Raw genomic sequence first — 19,450 nt, forward strand, 5'->3', positions numbered from 1 at the left:
TGGCATCCCGTCCCCACCAAACATCACAGAACTCACCTTGCTGCCCTCCCATCCCACTCCCACACTCTGGTTTTGGCCACTCCTCTGGAATGTCTTCTCTGGGCACAGGTGTAGGTACTGGAGAGGACCAAGTCCTCCCAAGGAGAGCCATTCCCATCTCCACGCAACTGACAAGCCCAAGGTTCTCATCATGGTAGCTCGTCACGATCAGCCTGGGGGGAGGTCTCCAACAGAGGATGCCAACACTGGCTGTGAACCACTTGAGAATAGAGGCAGAAAGGAAAAAGAAACAACCCAGCTGGCAGCTCAGACGCTGCCGGGAGAGGAAGCGGCAGGTTGAGCTGAGGACACGGCTCATTATGCCACCCCCACAGGTGCATGGCGCGGAGCGGCCGGCGGCAGTGCTGGCAGGGGGAGGCAGCAGCCGGCGTCCTCGGCATCAATAGGCAAGGACAAACTAAACATCACCATCATCACCAACAGCCGTTTCCGTCCCCTTCCTCCCAAGTGCCCTCAGGAGTCGGGGGGGACTGATGAGATGCAGTGTCACAAGGACGTGGGAGAGGCTGCTGGAACAAAATATTCCGGTGCTGCTGCTGCCTTCAGTGGCTTTCAAGACCAGCCCAGATAAAGCCCTAAGCAACTCTCTGCGATCCCACGTCTGAGCCTGTTTTGAGCAGGGCTTTGGGCAAGACACCTCCTGGAGACCCTTTCATGCTCAGTGTCAGGCAGGCCTTGTGCTGAGGCTCCCAAGAATGGTGGAGGTACTGGTGGCTGGCAGAGCCACCTCAATTGGATGGTCTCCTCCGGGGACAGACCAGGGGCTGCCAGAGTACAGAGGAACAGAATGTGCCCCCATGACCAAGTTCACCTACACAGCATGCAGGCTGAAGCTGACCCCAAGACCTGGAAGACAACCCACCACCAGCACCACCTTGCAGATATGACCACTTCAGATCACAGCCAGGACACTAACCAGTAGGGAAGGAGGTGGCTACTCAGCAATAAAAAATAAAGAGTGATACAATAATTTAAAAAAAAAGGAAAAAAAAACCAACCAAGCGGATATGGCTTTTTCTTTCAGCCCTTTCCTCATCCTGCAGCTCCGGGTGCTGAAAAAGGAGGGTGGCATCTCCGAGGATGGGAACAGGCAGGAAGAAGAGACAGCACTGAATACGTGGGCGCTGCTCCCACTGTAGAGAACAGAGTACAAACCCTGATGCTGCCGCCAAGCCCGGTGTCCTCAGATGTATCTTTGGAGCTTGCCCAGCCAGACTTCCATGTGTCACACGGATCGGGAGAGCCTAAGCAGGACTTGGGGCACTGCGGCAGTGAGTGCCATGGCTCCTGCCTGTCTGCTCAGCCATGCTGGGATCTGTGCACCCAAGGATGAGGAGTGTCCCACATAAGCTTCCAGCCTGAGGAGGCTGCGGTAGAGCCATGGGAGAGGCCTGTGTTTACTGCTTTTACAGCAGCAGGGACTCAGCACCTAACATGCATATATGGAGTTGCAGAGCTCAATGGCCTCATCTGCTGTTCTGACCTTCAAACACTAGATAATTATATAAGATGTTTCATCAGAAAAACGGTCCCACTGCTTCGAGCCTTGGTTCCCAGCCTCCCCGCTCTCTCTCCCTGGGATGAAGCTCAACTGCCAAGGCAGGCTTTGGGAAGAGATGAAGATTGGGGTGACACCTTCACAGTGTGCTCCTTGACCCCAGCAGCTCACAGCCCGGGAAATTTCTCAGCCAGAAAAATCACCACCGTGCTCACCAATATGCAGTGGATTTTCTCTTTGCTTAATTGCATTTTGACCCCAGACAAGTTTTTCACACCTTCAGCATCCTCCTCATCAAAGTCAGCAGCTCCACAGGTTAATCCCGAACTGCTGCAGGAAGCACACTCTTGCCCCGAGGTACCACTGCCAATTTTAGCACGTGATGGCAGCAAGCTCTTTAAAGGAAGAGAGCTTGAGCAGCCATTCCCTGCTCAGCTTCCCCCAGACACACATGATTTTATTATTCTCCGTCATCCCTCCCTCAGTCATCTCTTCCCCCAGACGGAAGAGAGCTAGTTTATGTAATTGTTCCTTGTATGGAAACTGCTTCATACCCTTAATTATTCCCATCACCCTTCCCTGTGTTTTTCTAGCATTTCTTTAAAAGGGTGCCGGATGTGCTGGTGGATAATAGACTGTGGAAGAGCAACTTTGGTTAAAGAGGACACAGCCAACCACAGCACCCAGAAACGGAGGCAGGGGCTCTGCTGACCCTCCTCCTGCCCTGCTTTTGGCAGCCTCCAGGCTGCATTCAGGCCCCATGCTGCAGCCTCCCGGTAAACGCGCCTGTTCCCACTGTCCTTGTTTCAGCCCACACAGCTGCACACCAAGCGGTAGTTTTTGAATGCAGACAAGGTCAGAGCCTGCTGTGCCCCAGGGCTGCAATGCCTTCACTGATGAATGACTCAGAAAGGGAGCTGAAGGAGTTTGTAAGCCCAGGGCACTGGCATCACACTGCATGAGCGGCACAAGCCCCTTGTAGCAAGAGCAGCAATCCCTCAAGGCACACAGATAGCAAAACAAATAGACAGCAAGATAGACAGATAACAGTAAGTGCTGGTTTAATATCACGATGAGTCAGATGCTGCGCGAAGAGCACAGTGCAAACACTGACTCTTCCAGTTCAGGAATGGGCAGAAATGATCATGGGCAGCCACCTGCATGCCACCAGGAGACAGCAAATGCATCACCAGCCCCAGCACAGGGCCAGGCAGGGGGACCCATGCTGCAACTGATCTGCAGTAGAACCAAACATCCCCCTGAAATACCCCATTCAGAAACCTCCTCCACTCGGCTACGACGACACGGCACTTGCATCACGACAGCAGCACATTACGCACATCACCTCCCAGCTCTGAAGTCAGGACTTTATGGGTGCGTTTCTCCTGGATGCAGGCTCCAGAGAAGTCTTCCAAACAGGCACAAGCCACAGAACTATGGCTTCCCAAAGGGCGGCTCTTCCTGCAAGGCACGGCCCTCGGGAAGCCAAGATAACAGCACGAGGCCTGCAGCAGCCGTGCGGGGAGCAGCAGTGCCCTGTCCCTGCATGCTGACACGCAGCGCTCGGCAGCCACAGCGGCACCCGGTCCTGCCTGGGATCTGCACCTCCACAGTGAAGCGGCGCCGTCCTGCCCTCCACAGAGACGGCCCCTGTTAGGAGCAGGAACCCACACCCTACTCGCGACTCCAGGCACACAGACCCGCTGCTGTTTCCCTGGGACAGCTCAGTCCAAGGGAGCCCTCGGTGCTGCACTGCCCACCCGAGGTCGCCGCCAGGCTCCGCCGCTAACTGCCGGGACCCAAGATGGCGGCCCGTCCGGCCCCACACCCGCTGGAGGGGCGCCGCGCTGCGCCCCGTGACGTCACACGTTCCAGAAGGTTCGCGAGGGCATCCCGCCGCTCTCCAACGCCTCACGAGCGCTGCGAGGGGGGGCGGAGCCTCTAGCCGAGCCTACACCCAATGACAGCGCGCGGGAGGGGCGGTGTCGGCTTGAACTGTCCAATGACCGGTGGCGGATAGAGAGGAGGGGCGCCTCGGCTCCACCCACTCCCTTCTCCTCGCCTTCCGAAAGGCGAAAACCAATCAGCGCGGCTTTCTGCGGGGACGGACGCCACCTGCATCCAATAGAAAGCGGCGGGGCGGGGCCGACACCACCCCCGCTCCACTCTTTGCCGGGGAGCGCGGGCGGGACTCCCCAGACGTCACGGCTAGTGGGGGCGGGAGAGGGGGCGGCGGAGTGCGTGCGTGCGCGGCGCCCCGGGACAGCGCGAGCGGTGAGTGCCGGCGGCGCCGGGACCGGTCCTGCCGGGACCGTGTGGATGGGGCCGGACGCCGCCCTCGAAGCCGCCCTGTGGGGTGTCAGCGTGTCCCCTTAGGGGGGCCGCCGCCCCGCTGCGGGTGTGACATCAATGTCCCCCTGGGGGTGGGAGGAAGGGGCTCGTGCCCCCCTCGCTGCGAATCACAGCGCATCCGGGGAGCGGCAGGGAAGGGTTTAACACGAAATGCTGGCGAGGAGGGAGTTAACAACCCCCGACCCCCACAGTGTAATTTTGTGACCTCCCGCCCTAACTCCCCACCTGCCCCGTGAGGAGTGGAGCGGGTGTTGAGGGAACGGCTAAACTCCTCTTCCCCCCCATCCGGGTCGCAGCGTGTTGACACGGAGCCTGCAAGGAAGGAGTTAACCTGCTTTGGCAGGGGGGTTGGACTCGATGATCTCTGGAGGTCCCTTCCAACCCCTACAATTCTGTGATTCTGTGAGTTAATCCCTGTCCCCAACAGAGGTGACAGTGCGTGGGGAGGGCAAAGGGTTAACTCTGCCTTTCCTACCCACCCCACGGCTCCAATTCCCAGTCGGGGTCACCTCGCCCTGTTCAGGACAGCGCAGTGGGTTGGGGGCAATCTGCTCCACGTGAGTCATGGAGGGGCTGCGGGGAGGAGGGGGGGGTCTGCAGTCCCATCAGTGGAAAATAGGGTCACCGAATGGGAGAGCAGTGCGGAGGCTGCGCCCCATCTCTACCTGGTGCCAGTGTGGAAACTGGGAACCCTCTGTGGGAGTGGAGAGGGCTTTTTACTCCAGCCCCACTCAAGGATGGATGCTCCGATGGGGCCACAAAGGGAGCCCCTATGGGGAGTTAATTCCATCCAAATACAGGCATGTCCAGAGCGGAACAGGGAGTGGGGTCCCGATGTGGGAAGAAGATGAGTCCCATCCCCACACATGGGCTGGGAGTGGGGAGCCCACTCGGGGTGAACCCCTCATGAGGGCATGGCAGGAGCGCAGATGGGAACCCCGTGTGGGGAGCGAAGTGAGGGCTGAACTCTATCTCCTTGAATCCGATGGCATCCCAGTGGGGCTGGGTAGAGTGGGGAGCCCCATCCTGATGAGGCTGCTAATGAGGCTGGGAATGGGGTGAGGAGGGAACTCAGCCCCATTCCTATGAAATTATCTCCTTGGGGCTGGAAAAAACTGGGGAGACCTTCAATGGAAGCACTGGGGATGATTAGCCCCCTCCCCACACGCAGGGGCGGGCTCACCCCATCCCCACGCAGGTGCTGGGTTGGGGAGGGGGTTGGGGGGGGCTGGCGGTGGGGCGGGGGAAAGCGGGCGGTGCGTGTGGGGGCCTGGGGAAGGGATGATTCATTGCGTGTACTCATGACATCGCTGGCTGCTTCTCTGCGACTGGCAGCCAGCACGGGCACGGGTGGCTCTGCCTGCCCCGCTGCCGCGCTCCCCTTGTGCTGCCTGACCAAACTTGGGCTTCATCTGCCTGCCCCGGTGCTGCCATGCCGGCCATCCTGCTTTTCTGGAGCCGCGCGGAGAGGTATGCATCCACCCCAAGCCTTGGGGCTGCGGGGTTCATCCCTGAGATGGGGACACGGTGCCCAGGGCACCTGCGGAAGGATGCTCAGCTCCAAAGTTACTGTGGGCTTCAGGGGGGAGGACGGGATGGCATCGGGTTTTTCTCAATGAAGGTGATCCCAGAAGGAGGTTTTGTGCCGTTTGGGCTGCAGCTGCCAATGAGACCGCATCCACTGAACCCATTCTGCTTGTGCCTGGGGAGGGGGCCCCGGGGGACTAAGCTCTCCACGACTTTTCCCCGCCTCGCGCATCGATGCCGTCCTACTTTTCTCCCTCCCTTTGTGGGTGCAGCAGCCTGACAGAGGGAGCGCACCATTCATTCTGCAGAGCGCGGGGACTCCCTGCCCTCAGCCGGGGTCAGGGACGGCAGCGGCGAAAGGGCGGCTGAGGGCTGGGATACAGGCAGGGCACGCAGTCCTGCTGCGGAAATGTCTTAATGTGGGAGCTCTGTGCCTCCCGGCACCAGCAATCTGCCAGAAACCAATGAGAGGAAAATCACTGCCTGCCGAGCGCCTTCATTGATGGGTTTCGGCGGCGGGGAGGGGATGGCAGCACACAAAGGACGTCGCGCTCGCCCCGTGCTGAGGACGCGCTGGCACTGACGCCCGCATCCTCGCTGCACCCGCTGTCCTCGAGGTGATGTTTAAAATAAAATTAGAGCCTTTACGAAGGAGCGCTTGGAGCATGAATGTGTTTATGAAGTTTCGGTAAGTGGCTCTCTGTGTGTCTTGTGAGAATCGCTGTGGTTCGAGCGCACGCGGTGCCCTGGCGCCGCTTATCGCCCCGCTGTGACCTCACGGTCTGGGATGGAAAATCTTAGTGGGACCGCTCTCATTGTGGGTTTGTTCCCTTACATGACTGCGGAGCAGGGAGATTACGTCAAATGATTGCTATTCAGCCGCTTGCCCATCCTGGGGCTGGGCGATCTGATGTCATGTGTGGTGCTGGAACAAAGGTCTCGCTGCCTTTTTGTTAAGGGGGGAGCGGGGTTATCTGTGCAGTGCTTTGCTTTGTGTTTTTCCGAGCGCGGCAGCACCTTTCACTGCGGTGTCCTGGCTCGGAAGGCAAATCTGAAATGCTGAAATCCTCGCCCATCACAATGCTCCTCACCCACCATCTCAGCAGCAATTTCCCCTGCTCTCGACAGGGTTAAATGGGAAGGCAGCGAAGGATGATTGAGCAGAAGGGGAGAGTGGGGCTGTGCTTGGCACAGCTGATGTCGGGAGGTGGGAGGGAGGCTGTGCGGGGACAGAGTCGTGTTTTACCACCACACGTGTGACGCTCGCCTCCGAAGTGTGCCTGGACCCAGCGGGTCACCGTCTGGGCACCCCACGGCAGCAGCGGTGAGCAGGGGGGAGGCACAGGGTGCGCCATCCCAAGGGCTGGGAGAGGGACTGGTGGTGCCCAGGGATGGGCTGGAGCCTGGCACGTGTCCTGCCAGCCAAAGACCTCTTGGTGGTGCATGCAGGTTTGGGCAGGGTTTGCTGTAAGGTTGTAGGAATTGCTGTGGGGTCTGTGGTAGCACCAATTTGGGTGAAGTCTGCTGTTCAGGGCATAGAAGCAGTTTGTCTGCAGGCTGCTGTTTGATCTTGCTGCAGGTGGCCCGTTTTCCTTAGGGGTATCTCAGATAGGAGCTTCCGTGCATGTGGAGGCTGCGTCCTGGGCTGGATGGGTGTGTTGGGCTGCCACTACCCCTGGGCAAGGAATGGCTGACTTTGGCTGTGGTAGTGCTTTGTTTCTATGGCGTGGCACAAAACAACCTTTTGGACCACCTGTGGGGACCCACTGCGTCCCCCACACCTTGTCACAGGTTCCTGCTGGGAGTCATAGAGCAGATGCAGATGGTGGTGGGCACGGGGTAGAGCATCTCGTAATGGCTGTGTGGGCTCAGCGGCTCTTAGCACAGAAGCTGGAGGGCTGTGCTGGTACAGAAACGTGCTGGCATTTAGAAGCTGGGATCTGAAGATGCTGTAGGATGCTCTTTACGCCCCCAGAGGCCTTCTCACGTCTCTAACAATAGCTCGGTGCTGCCTCTCCATTCTGCCCCACAGGCATATGGGGCAGAGTCTGGTGTCTGGCCCCATCCTCCAGACCTGAAGCTATGTAACGCTGTGGGGCTGGAGCAGAAGGGGTAAAACTGGTGGTTTGGAGGAAGGCAGAATCATAAAATCATTAAGGTCGAAAAAAGACCTCTAAGATCATCTACTCCAACCATCAACCCATTACCACCATGCCCAATTAACCATGTCTCTGTGGATGGACCCAGTGGGTCCAAGCCTTTGCCATGGATGCCGAGGTCATTGTGCAGCCCTGCAGATGTGGTCCAGCAGCGGGCGGCAGGCTGGCAGCCTCCTCTGCTCTAGCATAACAGGGGTAACCCCCAAGACCTCCACTGGGTCTGGTTGGAGCAAGGATAGGAGAATGCCTGATGGCCCTGAAGATGGACAGCTGATGCAGAAACACGTCTGCTGAAGGGGCACAGAAGGCTGGAGCTGCCCAGGAGGAGCTAGGCTGGCATTAGAGCATGGGTCTAGAGAGGGGAGTGGGAGTGAGCACAAGTGCTTAGTGAAACACACTGAGGATCAGAGGATTGGCTAGGGCAAGGGCTGTGGGAGAGCACAGCAAGGATATTAGGTTGGATATCAGGAAAAAATTCTTTTCAGAAAGAGTGGTGAGGCTTTGGAGCAGGCTGCCTGGAGAGGTGATAGAGTCACTGTCCTTGGAGGTGTTCAAGTAATGTGGAGGTGTGGCACTGAGGGATATGGTCACTGGGCATGGTGGGGGTGGATTGGGGTTAGACTTGGTGATCTTAGTGGTCTTTTCCAGCCCTAGTGATTCTAGGATTCTAAGGAGGAGGTACCTGGTGTGGGTTGGCTTGGGAGGATTGGAGCCTTCAGTGGGGAAACCGAATGGGAAAAGACAATGGAAAATGTTATTTGGGAAGTGTGGCCTCGTGACTCATTGAGCTGCTCCCCAAGTTTCCATGATCGTGCCGGGTTCACTGTGCCCTCAGCGTGCCTGTGGAGTGAATTAACTGCCGCCCCTTTTTCTTGGGCTATGGCTGTTGGGTTTTCAATGCCTTAGTATAGGCATGGCTTGGTCCTGAGCCTCCCACATGATGGAGAAAGTGAGTGCAGGGAGCTGCTGCCTGTGCTGACCTCACTGCATCGTGTCAGGCTGCGATGGCATTTCACCGTCTCTTATAACACTTAATAATTCTGGCTTGCTGCAGTGGTTACATGGAGGCTCTAAGGGAGTGCAAGTCAGGCTAGAAAGCATTTTATTTAATTTTTTTTTTTTTAAGAAAAAAGCCTCCCACCATCGCAAGATGTTTCTGTCTAACGGCTTCGTTCCCTCTGCGCTAAATACAAATTACAGCTCTGACATGCTGGAAGCACTTATCTCCAGCTGAATGCCAATTGCTTTCAGGAACAAAATGTTTGAAGTTCCTCTAAGGTGAGCACGGCGGCGCAGTCCCCGCTGCTCCCCCAGCACTGTTGGTGCCCGGTATGGGGCTGCAGATCCCCGTGGGGGGAGGGAGGGCACGGCTGCATTTAGCCTGTCACGCCTACAACAGCCTCGGTGACGTCCTCGCCCCTATAAGCACCCTGCTCATCGTGTGGTGCTCCCTGTCCAGCGAGCGGAGCGCGCGGGATGGCTCCTTCTGTCCCTGCCTTGGCAATGGGGCAGGGGAAGCTGCAGCCAAGGGAAGCACTGGCCGTGCCGCATTAAAGCATCCCTGTGCTTTGCCTCTGCCCCGCCTCGGAGGAAAACTTGAGTTGGGGTGGCTGCGGTGCTGCTGGATGGTACGATGCGGGGTGCTCTGTGATAAGTGGGTGCTGATCCCACCTCCCGCTGTGCCCAGTGCTGCGCTCACTTTACAGAGTGCCATCTTTCTGCTTTCAGGAATAAGTACTCAGCGCCTGGCAACGTCACCGCCGTCATGGGGAAGGACTACTACAAGATTTTGGGCATCCAGTCTGGAGCCAACGAGGATGAAATCAAGAAAGCCTACCGGAAAATGGCCCTCAAGTATCACCCCGATAAGAATAAAGACCCCAATGCCGAGGAGAAGTTCAAGGAGATTGCGGAGGCTTACGACGTGCTGAGTGACCCCAAAAAGCGAGCTGTGTACGACCAGTATGGGGAGGAAGGTAAGGGGACGATGGGGGGGACACAGAGGCATCCCAGGCTCCTGAGGAGGTTGGTATGGGTGAGATGGGGTGCTGAAGCCCAACTTGCAGTACCTCCAAGTGGGAGTTGAAGTGGGAGAATCACTTCTCCACCAGTCCTGCTTTGCTCTGCTGCCAGAAATAACGCCCTGACCCATTTCCCCGCTCCCCAGCCAAGGAGATGGCACCTAGTGTTTGGCAGTGCCGCCCCAAAAAGCTGAATGCTGAGGTGATGGAGGAGAATGGAGCCCGTGTGCTGGGACGGTGTTAGAGCAACCCTTTCCTCGACCTAAATTTCCATCACAGCAGTGCTCTCTTTGCCTGGATGTCCCCCACAGGTTCCCTGTTCACGTGCTGCCAGCCCCACTTTTCTCCCTGGGACAGGCTGACCTACATGATTCAAAGCTTTTCCCAATTTAAGTAATAGGTTTTTTGTTTTGAAACCAAGCGGCTGCTGTTGTCTCCCGGTTGGCATGGAGGAGGAGAGCAGCTCCACCACACACAGCCTTATTAGTCGAATATGGAAGCCTGCAACCCCATTTGCTGAGGGTGAGGAGAGCACTGAATAGCATCGGCATTAATCAGCCGGGGACTTGGGTGCTGAAAAGAGCAGCAGGTCCACTGTGCTCTGTGGAAGGTGCAGCCCCTCCTGGGGGCCCAGCAAGCAGGTGCACCTGCTCTTGGGACAGCAGAGATTCCTTTGTTGGCCCAGCTGGCATAGAACAGGCTCTGTGCTGTGCAATCTTAGGGGGCAAGACTTGAGAGGGGACAGAGTTTTGCTGCTGACCGATGGAAATTATTTGCACTCCTGAAAGATGCTGGAGAATGAGAAGTATCTGAAACTTAAGTGAAAAGCAGAGGAGCTCTTTGAAGAAGTGACCAGAGGTTGTCAGCAGTCAGGGTGTGAGAGCAGACCTGGGGAAAATCCCTCTAGGTTTATTTGAGCAAATCTTGGGTGAAGTTCCAGGAAATCTCTGTCTGGCAGTGTGCTGCCTATAGGCATTACTCAACCCGTTATTTGTGTCACTGCCACAGGGGATGCACAGAGCCACGGTGATTTGCTGCTGTTTAAAATTAGAAGCAGCTTTCTCCAGGGAGAAAGTAGCATTTCCTTGGGGGCACCGCTGAAATCAGACCCTGCCTTTGCCTTTGATGGGCATCGTGGAATTAAAGCAACTGTGTAAAGGTGAAAGCTTCTGGTTGCACAGTCCAGGGTCAGAGTCCATCAGCAGGGGCTGCTGAAGTAAGAGTGAGTTCAGTAATGCAGAAGAAAATAGCTGTGGGGGAACAGGCCCTCATGGCAGTGGGGCTTGGAATTGATTGTACCTCATTGTCCCTGGCCCCATAGCTAGATTAGGGATTGAGTTACCCAAAACAGAAGCAGCAGCAGGTTCAGCCCTTAAGGGACATGGGGTTGCCTGCAGAAATCCCAGCATCTGCTCCACAGAGCTCAAGCACCAGCAACACCAAGTGCCTTCAGTGAGCAGTGCTGGTGGCCCCAGCACATTCAGTCATCTCCCATCTGCTCTGTGCTGCTGAGCATCTGTGGGCTTTTTGCATGTGCAAGGGCAGGGCTTGGATTTCCCTGTGGCTGGTAGCCACTGAGTTATTTCCAGAGTTCCCTGGTTAGTAGCCCAGTCTCTGCTGCCCATAGTCATGCACCAGGACACTTCCAGTTGGGAGAGAGTGACCCATCCCTGGGGTTGGGAAATACTGTCTCCCATTGCACATCTGGGACAATAACTGAGCTACAGCTTGCAGCAACGTGATCCAGGTGTCAGTATTTGGAGAGTTTTCTGGGCCCCATGGATTGAGATGGGCTTGCGAGGTTTGCTTCTCCTGCCCTACAGCCCAGCCCCCAACCTGGGAACCATGCCAGGGAAAGGAGAAGCTCTCAAAACTAGACCTGCACAGCTGAGAGGTAGGAGAGGAATGTTGCTGCTCTTTTCGTCCCCTGTGGAGCTGTGGACCCCACGAGGAGGCTGAGAGCCCAACTGGGCAAAGGAGATCCCAGCTAGGGAGAGTGTGAGAGGAAGAAAAAGTCCTCTTCCACCCAGGAGGATAAGCTCTGCAGTCAAAGCATGTCCCCTCTGTGTTTTTCCCCTCCTGCTGCCAACAGTGAGGATGGTACTGGCACAACAGCAACCCATCAGAAATAGTCCTTTACTATCACCAGCATGCCCTGAAAATAGCTCTTGAGTCTGGCTTGTGTTAACCTTTCCCTGGTGAAAAAATGGGCCCCCAGAGGCATCTTGTTGGTGTGACCTCTAGGGATTACCTGTGGTACAGCTGTCAGTGTAGTTCACCTTGGGTAGCAGATAACTCACCCACGGTGGGTTTTGTGTGAGCCTTGACTGAGTATTGTTGACTAAATGATGGCCAGAGCACTGGCCTTGGCAAATCTGCTCCACCTGCCGCTCACAGTGGCAGATGGTGGGATTCTTAGCCTCCTGTAATGCGCGGGGTTTCTTTGGCTAGTTTTCTCTGGACTGGGCAAGGTGTTTGGCAAGAAGTGCTGCTGTTACACTTAGAAGTGATGAGGCTGTGCTATGGGACTGGAAGGGTTCACTTGTTCAGGCTTGGAAGGCACAACAGGATGGAAGGAAGCCTGCCAACAGGGAAAAAAAGGATATGGGCTAGTCATGAAATATATTGGATGAAAGGAAGTAATCAAGCAAGCATTTCAGAAAGAACAGGACCAGAAGGGCTTTTGACCTTGAGTTTGCTGGGTACAAAATCACAGAATATCCCGAATTGGAAGGGACACATAGATCATCCAACTCATGGCTCCTTACAGGACCACAACCAAAATTCAAATCCCCTCTCTGAGAGCATTGTCCAAGCACTTCCTGAGTTCTGGAAGGCTTGGGGTGGCGACTGCTGCCCTGAAGAGCCTGTTCTGTGCCCACCGCCCCCTGCTGAAAAAGCTTTTCCTAATAACCAATCTGACCCTCCTCTGATGCAGCTTCATGCAAAATACAAGCAGGGGTTGAGATGGTGCCTCCCCAGCCTGTGGAGGTCATGCTGCTGCTCGAGGAGTACCGGCGCCGTGGGTCTCAGCAGCTTTCTCCTGGCAGGGAACATTAATGTCTTCTCTTCCCCGTTCTCTTCCAGGTCTTAAGACTGGAGGTGGCTCCTCTGGTGGCTCAGGGAACACTTTCCACTACACGTTCCATGGAGATCCCCACGCCACTTTTGCGTCTTTCTTTGGAGGCTCCAACCCTTTCGATATCTTCTTCGCCAGCAGCCGCTCCCGGATGTTCAATGGCTTTGACCAGGAAGATATGGATATCGACGATGATGATGATCCTTTCAGTGCCTTTGGCCGTTTTGGCTTCAATGGCATTAATGGGGTTCACCGGCGGCACCAGGAGTCCCTGCACACACGGAGGAAGGTCCAAGACCCGCCTGTCATCCATGAGCTCAAGGTGTCCCTGGAAGAGATCTACCACGGCTCCACCAAGAGGATGAAGATCACCCGCAGAAGGCTCAATCCTGATGGCCGGACCATGCGAACTGAGGATAAGATCCTTAACATTGTCATCAAACGGGGTTGGAAGGAGGGAACCAAAATCACATTCCCCAAAGAAGGGGACGCCACCCCAGACAACATCCCTGCTGACATCGTCTTCATCCTCAAGGACAAGCCTCACTCGCACTTCAAGAGGGATGGGACGAATGTGGTCTACACCGCAAACATCAGTCTTAAAGAGGTGAGTGTCGGTGGGAAGGAAGTGGCACGGGCTGAGAGGTGGCACATGGCTGTGCCACATGACCCAGGATGGGAGCCAGGCCTCATCCTGTGCTGATGGGGGACCAGGTAGGGCACGAGAGACCAGTGCTCAGTTTTGGAGAGCTGCTCAACTGCTGTGCTGGGTGTAGAACATGGGTACTGCGATCTCTGCTGAGCGCGTCTGGAGCAAACACAGGTGGTATTTACCCATTTTCTCCCTTACCCGTGTGCCTTAACCCTTCTATTTCAGAGTAGGGTATATGGAAGAGAGCTCAGGTGCTCTGTAGGAACAAGGGAGGACCCAAGCTTTCTGATGTAAGTCTGGTGCCTGCCTGTTCTCACAGCCACGCAGCTGTGGCTCTGCTGTCCCACATGGCGATGGTACCTCTTCACCTGGTCAGAAGACAGGGTCACGCCTCATTCTTGCTGAGAACTGCTTCAGCCCAAACAATTGAATTTTGGGGGGTTCTTCCTTCCCTAAATACAGAGCAAATTAAACAAAATATTCAGCCTGTGAGCAAAATGCAGCACATTCCTGCCATCAGTCCTGGAGGTCACAGCGCGACTCACGCCAGAGCAGCAAACCAGGTGAAGGTGGGAAAGGAAGGGGAGCTTACCTCAGCTCAAGATGTGCATTCGCTGCTGCTGCTAACTGCTTTTTAATAAATCCCAGCTGGCAGCTGCATTTAACTTTGACGATTATGGCAGCTGCCATTTGCTGTTCCTTTCAGACTGTAGACGCTGTCTGTCTTCTTAATGAGCTCTTTTTTTTTTTTTTTTTCTTTGAAGACAGATTTATGTTCTGAAATTCAGTAGCATTTAATAGAAGTAAGCTCAATGGGCCAGACCTGAGGCAAGGAAACGTGAGCTGCTGAGCGTGCTAGCAAGCTGAGAGCTCTGTGGTGACACGGACTGACACTGGCTGTCCTGGGGTCAAGGGAGCACTGTGGGGCAGGCTAAGCTGGGTGCTCTGAAGCAAGCTCATCTCATGTTAACCTGTAGGATGGGAGCTGATTTTACATTGTGGTGCAGAACGGATTCAAACAAAGAGGTTATTCCTGTGGCGAGTGGCCTCTCTAGAAATACTTGGGAGAGGCTGCCTCATTTATGGCATCCTGCATGCTATATCACAGCTGCTTCCTTCTGTGCACTCCCATATCTGTTAAAATTAACCCCAAGCTGTTAGTCGGTGCCCGACCTGTTAGTCCAGGTGGACAGAGCTGTGCTCAGCTCTGCCTTTGGAGCAGCAAGCTGAGAAACTGCCTGGCTCCTGCCTGCAAGATGTCTGTGGTCTCCATCCAGCTTCCTGTCAACAGAGCATGTGTTGGCATTTGCTTTGCTTGATGCAGTCACAAAGAGAGACTGCTGGAAATTGCTGGTCTGGGCAAATTCCTCATCTCTTTGAGCTGGGCTTCCTGTTCTTTGCACAGCCTCACTGCAGACCAGACGTGTGGGGGAGCTGCTGGCCTGGCTGCCATCCTCAGCCCCATGCTTGCCAGGGTAGGGCAGTGCTCTACTGCTTTCATCTTCCGTGAGTCGCAGCAGCTTAAGAGCTGCAAAACGTGAGCAGATGCCAGGAGCTCCCCAGCTCCATATGCCATCATCTCAGTATGTGATGGAGCAAATCACAGCACAACCTCTTCATCTAAGCCTACAGCTATAGCCTCTAGTTCTGTCCTCGTGCTTCATCCTTGCAGGAGCCTTGTTTTAGCTGGAGCTTTGAGCTTCAATGCTGGAGCGAGCAGCACAGCACGGTGCCAGCAGGAGCTGGGAGCTGCAGTCCTACTTGTAGTCATGTGCAGATACATGGGGAGGGCAGGAGGACTGGGGACGCAGCATCACCTGCTTCTTTTGTCTCCTTCCCAAACTGTAGTAGGGGTGAACTCAGTCTGCTGGCTCTGTGGTTGGGACTTGCAACCCCCAGAGCTGCCTCCAGCAGTGCCAGGTCAAGCAGAGGTGATGATGAGGGGTTGCCAAGGATGGGCAGCTGCATGGCTCCTTGGGGCATGGGTGCTGCAGATGAAGGAAGTGGAGCTGGGCTTCCCTAGAGCCTTGTGGGCTGCAGGGAACTGTCCATTCCAAAAATTACAGTGGGTGGCTAAGGGAGGGAGGAGTGACAACACTAATAGCCCTGTCAGCCTCCCAGTAGGATTATCAGCACTGTTGGGTTCTCAGGGAGATGGGAGCAGCAGTACCCCGCAGCATCCTTCACCTGACATCACCTTCCCTGAAGCACCAGCAGCCCCCCCCATTGCCACGAGCAGAGTGGGACTGCTGCTGACCCAGATAGAGCTCAGCGCTCACAGCTCAGACATCAAACCCACGCCGGTTTCATACCCAGGCAGAAACTGAGACACTTTCTAGGATGCAGGGCAGCTCCCATGGCTGCGCTCACTGCGTCTCGCCCCAATATGGGCTCTTGTGTTGCCTGAACAACCAGTTTTCTTACACGGCAGCAAAGTTGGGCCAGAAGGATAGAAAATAGGAACATACGGTGGAGGAGTGATCGCCTCAAACTCTTACATCTTGGCTCTCAGAAGGAAACGCTGAGATCCTGTCTGTATGTGCTGTTCCCACCTGCTTCTGCTCCCATCCCACAGCTTTTGCAGGGCAAGAACCGTGCTGGGGGGCAGCACCCATGTGTGAGCCTGGCAGGGCTTTGCTCCATCAACCCCCCGTCCTCTTCTGTGGGTTGGATGCAAACATCCCAGCCGCTTTTTCTCCTGCCCTCTTTCCATGTCAAACGCTCACTCTGGGAGAAATTTTTCCTGATATTCAACCTGAAACCTGGCTGCAGCCTCCCACCTCCTTAGCCCAAGATCCAGGCCCAGTATGGATGGTGCTGTGTTGGCTTTGCTGCAGAGCCTCAGCAGCACAGAGACTGACAGGAGAGCTGTTCCTGCTGGTGCCTCCTCTTGTGATGGCTCTGGAAGCTTTTTCAGAGGATGCAGCTGCAGAGCATCCTTCCCTACTTCCTTTTGGGTGTCTTTTGGGGATGGGGGTGGACAAGTGCTTTGTGTGCAGGGCAGGACCAGCCCTAGGAGTCCTCCCCTTCCAGAATTATCGCTCTGCAGCCTCTCTCCTTGCTGAAAGCCTGGAGACACTGCTGCCCACATATACAGCAGAGCTGTCTGAGTTATTTAAGGACACAAGGATTTTCTTGCTGCATTCCCACGTCACGTGGCTTGCTCATGCAGGCTGGTTTGCGGCTGCTGCCGGTTTCTGCAGTAGGCAGCACCCAGTTCCAGGGAGGGAATGGCAGCTTTAAAATCACCTCTTGGCTTTGCCATGGGGGAATGGAGAACGAAAAGACCTCCCTGTGGCAGGGATGCAGGGCCCACTGGGGTCACACTCCCCAGGCCTGCGTTTTCAGGTCCTGCCTCACTGCCTCTTCCTTCTTGGGTCACCAAGGTGTAAAAATAGCCGTGGGGCAGCGGCGCGATGCCATAACCCATGGCGGCCCCAGCTTCCAGGAAAGCATGGTGCTGTGCCGCGTGGCTGTGCCGTGCCACGTGCCCTGGGCTGTGCTATAGATAACCCCAGGTCTGCGCAGCGACAGCTGATGCACCGCAGAGGCATCCGATGAGCTCAGCTGGGTTTTCGGCTGCCCCTATCCCCGTCCCGGCTCCCCAGTCAGGTGGCGAGGAGCTAAATTTAGGCTGCTTGTTGTTGGTCATTGGTGGTGCCGTGGGGAGGAGCAGGGATGGGGACTCGGCAACACAGGGTGGGAGGCTCAGGGCTCTCGTGGTGCACTTACGGGCCGGCTGATGGTGTGTCTCCCTTCCTGTCCCCTCAGGCCCTATGCGGCTGCACCGTGAACATTCCCACCATTGACGGGAGGGTGATCCCGCTGCCCTGCAACGACATCATCAAGCCGGGCACAGTGAAGAGACTGCGCGGGGAGGGGCTGCCTTTCCCCAAGGCCCCCAGCCAGCGAGGAGACTTGATTGTGGAGTTCAAAATCCGCTTCCCGGACAGAATAGCTCCCCAGACGAGACAGATCCTCAAGCAGCACCTCCCATGCTCCTAGAGCCCCGGGGACTCTCCTCCAAGCAGCAATACTCCAAATGCACGTGCCGCAGCATCTGGCTCACACAGAGCAGAGGTGCCAGAGCACTTTCAAATGCAAAAAACCCACTTTTCTTCCCCAAAACTCCCATCTGTCCCACCCACCTCTGCCCCTCTTGCCCCATTTTGTACTCCAGTGGTGGGAGAGTCTCCTGCCCTCACCTCTCTCCCAGCTGCCGCCTTTTTTTGTTTTTTTCAGAGGTCCGGCTTTGCTGCCTCGCACAAGCGCACGGCACAGGCTGTGACTTGGGGATGTGCATCACTTTGTGGTTTTTGTGTCACCCGCTTTTCAAGCCAACCTTCTGACCGGAGGGTGGGATTGTAGGGAGCTCAGAGCAGTGTAAATAGGACTTCACGGGATCTCGCGTCCCTCCGTGTTAGATTTCTCTTCCCTTCTTTGATACTTGCTGCTGTTCAAGGTCCCGCCGTACCGAGGTGCCAAGGAAACCGTCCTGAGCGCGTACGGCCAAGGGACCGCTCCTACCGGACCGTTTCTAACCTGGGACCACAGCACCCAATCCTACTGCGGTCCCCTCTCCTGTGCCAAGACCACCACCGAGTGTCACCTGTGCCAATGGACGGAGCTCAGAGCAGTGGGGACGGTCCCTTCCAGCCTCCTGCCCAGGCTGGGAGCTTTCTTGTTCAGATGTGTTGAGTTTGCATTGCTGCTTTATTTTTTAATACATATATTTAGCTCGTTAGGTAACTCTGTAAGGGTTTTCTCTGCCCGTTTTGGGTTTCCTGGAGTGGTTGACCCCGCTGTTGGGGAGCAGCTCAGCCATACAAACAACCTGCCTGTGAGAGTGGAGAATGTGTGTAGCACAAGACTGGGTGCAAAAGCAGAGCCAAGCGTGAGCAGAGCTGTGGTTTTGACTAGTGTTCGAGTTCAACCTTATGGATTGTAATAGGTAGAGAAATGCACGTGTATATATTTTTCTACAAGGAAGTCTAATTCAGGAGGTGTTTCCGAGCGTGACGGTGGAGCTGAGAGGAGCATGAGGCAATCTGCTTGGTGGTTTGGTTTTCAAATGCTGTATTTTTTTAAAAACTTCGGATTTCCATCAGGAGAATTTTTATATTTCTTACCTTCCTCAGCCAACTCTGCCTCTTGCCATTTTTTTCCCTGGAGGGGCCAGCAGGGCTCCTCCACCACTGCAGCTCTGCGCCTGCCTGAGCGGCGCGGAGAAAGCCAAGGCGCTTCCCCGGGCACCTTTCTGTGAAGGGAAATCACTGGCTTGAAGCAGAGATCTGGAGGTATACAGCTGTACAGTGCATCACGTGGCAGGAGGACAGCCCGTGGGCATGGGGATAGAGCACTTGCATTATTAAAGCACTACTTAATTTATCAACCAGTTTGACTTCAGGTTGGGGCGCGCCGCCTTTTCCCTCCACTGATCTCTCTGGAGTTCAGCATGCAGAAAACTGGTGGACACTGATGGAGCGAGAAGACAGGTCAGCACACAGATGCAAGCTGCTTTGTTTTTCTCAGTTTCTATGAGACCTGAATGTTTTATAGTGTTTTGGGTTTTTTTTTGTTTGTTTTTTTTTTAATGTAACTTTTTTTTTTTTTTGTAATGTCAGTATTGAAGAAAAATAAAAAATATTTTGAAAAATATAACTCATTGGTATGTGTTGTGGTGGGAGGTGCTCACCCCTGGTACAGGGGAAGGGCCTCGGGCTCCTGCTGGTCCCATCTCTCCTGTTGGAGTGATGCTGGGACCCAGCTCTTCTCAGAGGAACCCCGGTGCTCGGTGAGGAGAGCAGCACAGGATGCAGCCGGGGAAATTCCCTCTGGTGCCAGGAAATCCGCTTGTCCATCGGTGCAGTCAACCCCCCAAGGAAGTCCATTCTTTGAGACCTCGCACCCTGGATAGGGCAAGGACCACAGCGAGCTGCTTTGGGAGGAGCTTGAAACGAGGCTTTTCATCAATCCTTCCCTCCCGTTCCCCTCCAGGACTGCGTGTAACCCCGCAGCTTGGTCCTGAGGACAGCAGCAGCCGTGGTCCACCCCTGGTGGCTTCGGAGCAAGCTGGGTCAGGGATTCGATGGGAACAAGGAC

At 55.4% G+C, this 19,450-nt stretch overlaps 1 protein-coding gene across 5 annotated transcripts; it reads left to right on the plus strand.

Moving 5' to 3' along the window:
- The first annotated feature begins 3,748 nt into the window (after window positions 1-3,748).
- DNAJB5 (DnaJ heat shock protein family (Hsp40) member B5) lies at window positions 3,749-18,973 on the plus strand. 5 transcript variants are annotated; one of them, XM_048931890.1, is made up of 4 exons: window positions 3,749-3,832; window positions 9,325-9,572; window positions 12,705-13,303; window positions 17,120-18,972. In XM_048931890.1, the coding sequence occupies exons 2-4, from the start codon at window positions 9,362-9,364 to the stop codon at window positions 17,351-17,353; spliced, it is 1,044 nt and encodes a 347-aa protein (XP_048787847.1). In that variant the 5' UTR covers window positions 3,749-3,832; window positions 9,325-9,361; the 3' UTR covers window positions 17,354-18,972. The 5 variants fall into 5 exon arrangements, with proteins under 5 accessions (XP_048787847.1, XP_048787846.1, XP_048787844.1 ...); XM_048931889.1 differs by lacking the exon at window positions 3,749-3,832 and adding an exon at window positions 5,214-5,380; XM_048931887.1 differs by lacking the exon at window positions 3,749-3,832 and adding an exon at window positions 5,497-6,125 and having other exon boundaries at window positions 17,120-18,973.
- Window positions 18,974-19,450: the final 477 nt, after the last annotated feature.

The sequence above is a fragment of the Lagopus muta genome, chromosome Z (assembly GCF_023343835.1).
Source record: "Lagopus muta isolate bLagMut1 chromosome Z, bLagMut1 primary, whole genome shotgun sequence".
Taxonomy (NCBI): domain Eukaryota; kingdom Metazoa; phylum Chordata; class Aves; order Galliformes; family Phasianidae; genus Lagopus; species Lagopus muta.